This window comes from Glycine soja, chromosome 11, assembly GCF_004193775.1.
Source record: "Glycine soja cultivar W05 chromosome 11, ASM419377v2, whole genome shotgun sequence".
NCBI lineage: Eukaryota > Viridiplantae > Streptophyta > Magnoliopsida > Fabales > Fabaceae > Glycine > Glycine soja.
The window spans coordinates 11,801,122-11,809,940 of record NC_041012.1 but is presented as its reverse complement, the minus strand read 5'-3'; the positions used below and the strand labels follow the sequence as shown (position 1 = coordinate 11,809,940).

General features: G+C 34.5%; 2 protein-coding genes and 1 long non-coding RNA gene across 4 annotated transcripts; 2 read left to right on the top strand and 1 right to left on the bottom strand.

The window, feature by feature from the left end:
• The first annotated feature begins 215 nt into the window (after positions 1-215).
• On the top strand, positions 216-692 carry LOC114377278 (uncharacterized mitochondrial protein AtMg00810-like). Its single transcript, XM_028335718.1, has one exon. The coding sequence runs from the start codon at positions 216-218 to the stop codon at positions 690-692; it is 477 nt and encodes a 158-aa protein (XP_028191519.1).
• A 2,343-nt stretch (positions 693-3,035) lies between these two features.
• Positions 3,036-3,897, bottom strand: LOC114375106. The gene is made up of 2 exons (XR_003658714.1): positions 3,530-3,897; positions 3,036-3,420 (listed from the first exon to the last, which is right to left on the bottom strand). It is a non-coding gene; the product is annotated as an uncharacterized LOC114375106 (long non-coding RNA).
• A 291-nt stretch (positions 3,898-4,188) lies between these two features.
• Positions 4,189-6,118, top strand: LOC114373938 (basic leucine zipper 24). 2 transcript variants are annotated; one of them, XM_028331516.1, is made up of 2 exons: positions 4,189-4,336; positions 4,871-6,118. In XM_028331516.1, exon 2 carries the CDS (start codon positions 4,934-4,936, stop codon positions 5,654-5,656), a length of 723 nt encoding a protein of 240 aa, XP_028187317.1. In that variant the 5' UTR covers positions 4,189-4,336; positions 4,871-4,933; the 3' UTR covers positions 5,657-6,118. The 2 variants fall into 2 exon arrangements, with proteins under 2 accessions (XP_028187317.1, XP_028187318.1); XM_028331517.1 differs by lacking the exon at positions 4,189-4,336 and adding an exon at positions 4,438-4,568.
• The last annotated feature ends 2,701 nt before the right edge of the window (positions 6,119-8,819 follow it).

Genomic DNA, 8,819 nt, shown 5'->3' with positions numbered 1-8,819 from the left:
TTTTTTATCTGCTGGTATATGGGGATGATATAATTCTCATAAGTAGCTCAACCACTATGATTCAGCAGCTCACGAACAGATTAAATACTGCTTTTTCTCTCAAACAGCTTGGTCATCTGGATTATTTCTTAGGTCTGAAAATCAAATATCTATCCAACAGTGCTATCTTAATGACCAAGAGTAAATACAATTTTGATTTGCTTCACAAAACTCACATGGCTGAAGCTCATTCAATCTCTTCTCCCATGGTTTCTAACTGCAATTTGTCTAAACATAGTGTTGATGCTTTCCATGATCCTTTTCTCTATAGGTCTATAGTTAGTGCATTACAATATGCTACTCTCACTAGACCTGAATTTAGTTTTGCTGTCAATAAGGTTTGTCAATTTATGGCTGCTCCTTTGGATTCTCACTGGACTGTGGTGAAAAGGATTCTAAGATATCTTAAAGGTGCTTTGTTTCATGGTCTGCTCCTACAGCCTGCTTCTACTAATAATCCCTTGGCCATTCGAGCATTCTGTGATGCTAATTGGGCATCTGATGTGGATGACAAGCGCTCCACCTCCGGGACTGCCATTTTTCTTGGTCTAAATTTAGTCTTTTGGTGGTCTCGCAAACAAAAGGTTACTGTCAGGTCTAGTACTGAAGCTGAATATCACAGCATTGCTCAAACTTCCACTGAATTGACTTAGGTTTATACCTTGCTGACAAAGTTACAAGTTTCTTTTACTACTCCAGTAATATTTTGTGATAATCAGAGTGTTGTTTCTATTGCTCACAATCCAATTTTTCACAGTCGAACAAAACACATGGAGATTGATGTGTTTTTTGTCAGAGAGAAGATTTTGACCAAGCAGCTCTCAATTGTTCATATTCCAACTCTGGATCAGTGGACTGATATTCTAACTAAACCCCTATCTACATCAAGATTTGAGGCTCTGAGAAGCAAACTCAATGTGAAGAATGTTTCCAATGAAAACTCTCCCCCTTGAGTTTGAGGGGGGATATCAGTATATGTCAATGTATAACTGTGAAAATAGTTTTGTATTTTGTCTGTAAGGGCTATTAGCTTTTGCTAACAGCACCCATTTCGTGGTAGTTAGTAATTCAGGGAGTACAAGGACTTTTCTAACTGCACCTCAATAGGATCAGTCAGTTAGCTTTCTGTTAAAGTTAGTTAGCTTTCTGTTAGAGTTAGTTGGCTTTCTGTTAGAGTTATTATAGTTTGTTCTGTTGTATAAAGGTTTATAAATACCTGGATTGTAACTATCTCTAACTAGTTTTTCAGATCAATGAAATCAGCTTTGCTTTTCTCTTTTTTCTCTGTTATCTCTCTACTTTCCTCTCAGTTTATCAAAAACCCTCAGAGTGATGGCCAAATTAAGGTGTTGAACAAGTACTAGAACAGTATTTAAGGGCATTTATGCATAACAAGCCATCTCAATGAGAAAAATTCTTGTGTTTAGCCGAGTGGTGCTAAAATGCAACATGTCATTCCACTACCAATTTAACCCCATATGAGGTTACCAATGGCAAACCTCCCCAAGCATTCCTCGGTACATACCAGGAACCTCCTCGGTGGAAGCAATTGATTTCCTCCTAGCCTCACGCCAAGATATGTTTCAACTTCTCAAGAAGAAGCTTGAACGTGCCCAAGAACATAAAAAAGTTGTTGATGCACATCGTAAGGATGTGTGGTTTTTGCTATTGGTGATTGGGTTTACGTGAAGCTGTGCCGCCAAACTTCTTTATCAGGTACCACTTATCAAAAGATGGGAAAACGGTATTATGGTCCCTACCAAATCACAAAGATCATTGGTTCAGTTGCTTATAAAGTGGCTCTACCTGAGTCAGCTAAGATTCATCCGGTGTTCCATTCTTCTTTGCTGAAGCCTTATCATGATCCATCTCAATCTGAACAACCCCTACCTCCAACAGCTATAGAGGGAAAACCAACTATCCAGCAAATCACTATACTGGATCACAAGTGGGATTCGTCTGATTCACCCAAACGCTTGGTTCTGGTGCAATGGCTGGGTTTGCAACCTGAAGATTCCAGTTGGGAAGATTGGACTGAATTGCAAGCTAATTACCACCTTGAGGACAAGGTGTTTCTTGAAGGGGTAAGGAATGATAGAACCCAAGGCCCAATGGATAATCACAAGTTCAACAGGATCTCCAAGAGACCTCAAAGCTGGGACGAATACATCCCCTAAGTAGTATGAGTCATTTATTTGTTTTGTAGTGATCCAGCATTTGTTTTTAATGAGTCAGCTGTTAGTGAATGACTGGAGCTGTTAAGAATCTGTTAGGAGTCTGTTATTTTTCAGTACTGCTATTTTGAATTCCCTAAGCCTTTGTAAGCCTTTATAAAGTCACGTTAGAATGAATGAGAAGACACGAAAGTAATATTCAGCACATCTATCTCCTCTCTACATTTCTGGAGGTATTCTCCTGACCTCAAATTCAGGAAAATAATATTCACTGTCCTTAGAATCTTACCCCTATCAGAAACTCGTTTTCCTTATCCCGTGCTTGCATCTCAAGCTTTGTCAATGTCATTGCACGACTGTGTGTCTTGTTTAGCAGCAAAGTGCAGAACAAATGTCATATTCATAAGAGAAAAAGAAAGGGTCAAATAAATGAATAATCCACTTGAAGTGTATGTAATCTATCTCAATAGCCGTATTGAGGACAATCCATTTATCCAAGCTATATTATCAATTTCAAGTTCCAATATACAATAGATTTTTAAAGATCTCCTTTTCGAAAGGTGACACTAACTGTTGCTGAGCAGTAATTCCATCCTCCATCTTCTATTTTTCGTACCTAAGAGGCTAACAAACGCAAACAATATCCTAAAAAGTGTTTAAGACCAAATAAGTTCAATATCCATTCACAACACAAAAGGATGCTTGATTACCTTTGTTATGCCATTCATTATAACCCGATAAGGCAATAAATATAGGTGGGGGGTCATCTGTTCAAGTTACTGTGAACAGGCTGCAATGTGAAAGAGTGCATTCAGTAACAGATTAAGAAAGATAGAGTTTCCAGTTATACCATTCACAACACAGAAGGATGGACACAAAACCAACCAATTCACTATTCCAAGTTAGAGTTCACTCAAAAATCCACCCAAATCAAATTTTACATCCACTATTCCAATCATACAACAAAAAGTTGAAATTAAACTTTGCACGCTCAATAATAGGCAACATGACATAGATAATTGTAAGTAGGCAACAAAAAACCACAGTCATATATCCTTCCTCGTCCCATATCACTCAAATTACAGATATGACAAAAATATTCTTGAGGTTCCAAAGCCAAGTGCATACTCTGCAGCAGCTCTCAATCATGTGACAGTGGCAAAGAACATGCACAACAACTTGCAGCCGTTTCCTGATAACAGGATAACTAAAACCAAAAATTCAATTACGCAACTATAAGACGCAAGCAACTAAAAGAAAAGAGTTAACTCAATAAATTAACCAAAACAAAAAATATACTGCAACAAAAAGTGTACCTAAATCAGAGATTTGTCCAGTAACATAATCTCTATTACTCAACAGAGGAACAACAACATATTCACCCAATACTTGTTCCACAGCAAATTCAACAGGTGTGAATCAAGAGAGGACTTGAAGTAAGTGATATCCAAGGCATAATACTGCAAAAGCACATGAATGGAATTCAGAAATATGAAAAAAAATGGGCATTGACGCGAGTTTTGGTGCCTTCGACGGGAAGGGCGAAGGCGTCTATGACGATGATGGCGTCGGAGCGCGCGATTGTCAAGTGGTTGTCGGTTACTACTGTCGACTTGTCTAAATATCGGGACTCTTTTAATCAAGGGACAAAATCTCATGAAGAATTAGGAAATTAGAAATTGAATTATAAAGATTAAGAATAAAGTGATCTTTTAATAAACAGTAAATTAAAAATTAAAATATTAAATAAAAATTTATAATTTATTATAAGATCGTCAAATTTAAATTAAAAAAAATTAATTGACTGATGTAATTACATATATTTCCTGATTAAATTATATAATTCACACCTGATAAAGTAACGGCATTTCCAATTTATAGCAGTAGTCTAAAACGGAAATGCCCGCCAGGGTGGCAGTAGGGACCACTCTCACTGCTCATGTCAATGGAAGAACAGTTCCACATTTTGTATCATAGAGTACTTTGACTTACTCTTTACACAGAAATTAAGGCCAAAGAACAATCTCGAGCAACAAACTTCCATTATGCTCATCTCATCCATTACCATGGGCTAAAAGCTAGCAAGTAGAAACCATCATGTTTCTGGTGCCACCAAGGGCCAGGTAAATGAATCCACTCTAATCTCTAATTTTTTAATAAAAGGAAGCACACTCATGCTTCTTTATTGGCTCTTTCATGACTCATCATGGATTTTTTTTTTTTTTGCTACTATTATTCTCTGTCATCTTGCCTCCACTAGAACTTGGATTCTCTCTCCCCTCCCATCTTATTTCAACATTAAAAAAGTTTTTCCTTTATGCTCAATTCTGTATTATTGGGAAGACAATCCAACTGGTTAATCTTTACTTTGCTTAATTAAGCAGCTTTGGGAATCTTTGCACCCTCATCATCTAAATTTAAGAATAGTATTTGACATCACTCCTTGGCAATTGTTTTGTCACATATATTCCTTGATCAGGACTACTCAAAATGATTTTTTTTTTACTGTTTTTGTGTTCTAGGCATATGCTTCTTTCATTCTTTGCATATATTCCATATTAGGTCTGTGCTGTGACATAATATTATATTGGGATGTTCTCATGTTCTATTCCATTTTTCATGTCATGGTGATGGTTAATTTCAAATGGATGTTGCAGATACACTTTTTTTTCTGTTGAGAGATTGCAGCTGAATTTCATTGGGGGGTGCAGAAAGAAAACATGGATGATGGAAATGCTGAGCTTTCTGATAAGCTTTCAGATAATAATGTTCTATTTTTGAATCCAGAGTCATGTAGCAGTTTTCAGGCTTCAAGTAGCAGCAGAACATGCACACACACTCACACTTGCAATCCACCTGGCCCTGATGCTGCTCATACACACACATGCTATCACACACACACCCAAGTTTTTGCACCAGAAGATGATGGCAGGAAGCACTCAAACTCCAAGCAAAAAAGGCCTTCTGGAAACCGAGAAGCGGTTAGGAAGTATAGGGAGAAGAAGAAGGCACACACAGCATACTTGGAGGAGGAAGTTAAGAAATTGCATATGGTGAATCAACAACTAGTGAGGAAGCTACAAGGGCAGGCACTTCTTGAAGCAGAATTAGCAAGGTTGAGGAGCATTTTGGCACGACTTAAGGGGAAAATAGACAGTGAATTGGGTGCTTGGCCCTTTCAAAAACAATATTGTAACACTTCTTACATTTTCAAAGAAGGGGATGCTGGTCTTGAGTGTCAGAAGAACAATTTGCCATGCTTCCATCCACATGTAGGATCATCATCCCAGGTCAACATTTGTGCATGTGGAAAATCCATGATTCCATTGGATGGAAACTGCCAACCTGAAATGGTAGATTGCCAAGTAGATGCAAATAACATGACCAGTACTGAAGGACAAACTGTGGATAACGTCATGTCATCTGCATCTCAAGACGGATAGTTTAGCCAGACAAAAATGTCTTTCTTGTGAGTTTCTATCCAATTGCTATCACAGATGATTTGTTTGTTTAGCATTTGTAGTTGATAGGTAAGATGAGGTACATAAAAATATAATCACTGTTACCCTAAAAGGTATGTATGTAAGGACCAGCCCAATAGAAAGTGAGACCTAAAGCAAAAAAAAATTGAGAGAGACTTTATCTATGTTAAAGAAAAGAGTGATATGTGTGACCTTTTATTCAACATGTGTGGTCTTTTTTATTTTAAAAAACTAATAACAAATGTTAGGCCTAAAGCTCAAGCTTTACTTGGTTTACCCTTGGGCCGGCCCTATGTTAGATGATTCATAACTTACTCATGAAGTTTGCAATCTGCAATCTATAGGATATGTATACATAGACAAAGTAACAAAGTTCCTTGTGTAATAAGTTTGTCATGATAAAGAAATTAATACTTTTCTCCAGCTAGAACCTAGAAGTAGTATTAATGTTCCCTCTAAAAGCATCTCATCCTACATGCTACAGCAATATAAAAGTCTTGAGTTCATCTATACCAGCCATTTGTGCTACCTAACTCACATAATCCAAAGCTAATTTTGTAATTAAAAAACTGAGCTTGCTTCCCATATTTAACGATGTAGAATAATTGATATAAAGAGACGTATGTTGAAGTACACCCGCATCATAGTATTGGAAATAAGAGGGGTGAGTACAACTAAATATTTACCATCAAGACTCAAGAGTAGCCATTTCTTAACCTGCTCCAGATTCTGATGATAAGCCTCGGAACATTAGGTTGTAAGGCAATTCATTCAAAGTGTAAACTGAATGTTATGTCCAGGAAGATGCATCACAACTTTTTTTTCTTTCTTATATCTTTTAATTCTAAGCATAGTCATAGATGATAAATGACTCTTTCCAAGCACCAAGTAAGAAGTAACGTTTGTTATTTTTCCTCTTGCTGTCTCTACCGATTTCTCACAATCTCTGTACCGTCCCATTACGTATATTTTTATAATTATTAATAATTTAATTATATATTTATATGTAATTGTTAGTTATATAATTATTTCCTATTTTATCTTTTTATAATTATTTAAAATATAGAATAACTATTTTAATAGTTAATTAAATAATATTATAATTATACTATTAATTATAAAAAAATAAAAATTTAATTTAATTTTTATATATGTTTGCATTATTTATTTTTTATTGAATTATATATATATATATATATATATATATATATATATATCAATTGAATTAAAATGTAATTAATAATTTAATCTATGATATATTTAAAATATATGAACAAATAATTTTTAAAAAAAAATGTAAGATGGATTTCCCGCATGTTTTCTTGAACCCGATAAAATCCAATGAAAATGGAGTTGGGTTCCAGTTATTAACAAATGCATCAAGTTCTATCAAAGTTGTTTTTGACTTAAACAAATGTATCTTGACTTAACATCCAGTTATTAACAAATGCATCAAGTTCCATTATCACTACTACAAAAGGACAAGATTCTTTCATAAGTCCCTTGTAGCTTAACCTTAGTAGTTTTGCACTAGTCTCTCCAAGCCAAAACCCAAGTATTCTTTGATACATGGCCTCTTCATGCTTCAACAAATCAAACAAATTTGTTTAAGGTAAGGGGTACACTGACTTTTTGCTATCATCTTAGAGATGGATATAAGCTTAAGCACACAGTTAATATTCTCACAATATACAAGGTGTTTTGAGAGCAAGCTTATATCTACACATATTGTTAGATTCTAAACTTAGAATGAATAACAATGAATTGGAATGTTTTTGAATTTTTTGTCCACACATAAGGTTCTCTAACTTTAGTAATTCAAATCTTCGGCTATTTATAGTTTTCATCGAGAAGTAAATGTTGTGACAAAGCGACCTTCTTCTTTGTCTTCTTCATTGTTTATTACTGAAGGTATTTATTGAAGCATTAAATTTAACATCAAATGCATGTCACAAACTTGTCAAATTGATCTAATAATGTAGCTTGCTTGTCTTCCTTTACCTACACTCCAGATCTCACATCAATGGTCACCTTTTGTGCATTCAAATATATTGTAACTTGCTTTGACACACCTTTTAATGGAGTAACTAGCTTTTTCATTGACTTATTTCTCTTTCTTGCTCTTTGACATATCCTATGAAGAATAAAGAAGATTCTTTGCATAGAGGATCAAAACATCATAGCATTAAACATGATTACAAATGCACAAACTAAGCAATTGTTGAGCTATCTATGTTAGACAGACCAAGACACAACACAACTTTTGTCTTTTGTGCTATAAGATGCAAACTTTAAAACTTAATGTTTGTTTGCATTAATCCAAACATCTGAGGCACCTAATTCATTTTATGCCTTAACACTTATATATTATAAAATAAAATAAGATATAATATTTGAATGTGGCCAACAATCTAGGATGGTGACATATGTTACATAATTTATAATCATGGACATGAAAAATAGAATATTTTATAAAATACTGATACATAATAAAAATAATACCATTTAAAATGAAAAGATGACTAAATTTTTTTATTCTTATAATATATGATTATTTTCATTTGAGTCCTCTTAATTTTCTTTTCTATGTGGTCCTTTTTTATTTAACCTATGATGTCAAGGGGTTCTATTAAGTGATGTTGTGTCTAATAGATATTAAACAAACTTGATTTTGATTAAATAACAGGTGTTAAAATTTCTATTTGTCCGTATTTTTCTTAGCCTATAATTAGGTGATGATGCATCTAACAAAGATTGAACAACAAGCTTCATTTTGCTTAAATAACAAGTGTTAAAATGAAATTTTTCTAATATTAGATTATCAATAGAAATATTTTGAGGTGACCAAGATGGAATGTGCAAGGACTATGGCCTTTTTGGGAAATATTTGTTTGTTTAGGATTATTATGTTGTCTGGTTACAACTAGTCTTGACTTCGTTGTGATCCCCTATTTTTTGTATAATCAATTATCCTTATAATTGAGTCCTCTATTGAGTATTTCTACCCACTTGTTTTAGAGATCCTTCAAATTTATGTGATATTTTGAATTGAAGTGCACCCAAGTATTTGGGTATTTGGATTGAGTCTATATCACTTAAACTCCAAAACACAAAAGTAAAAATG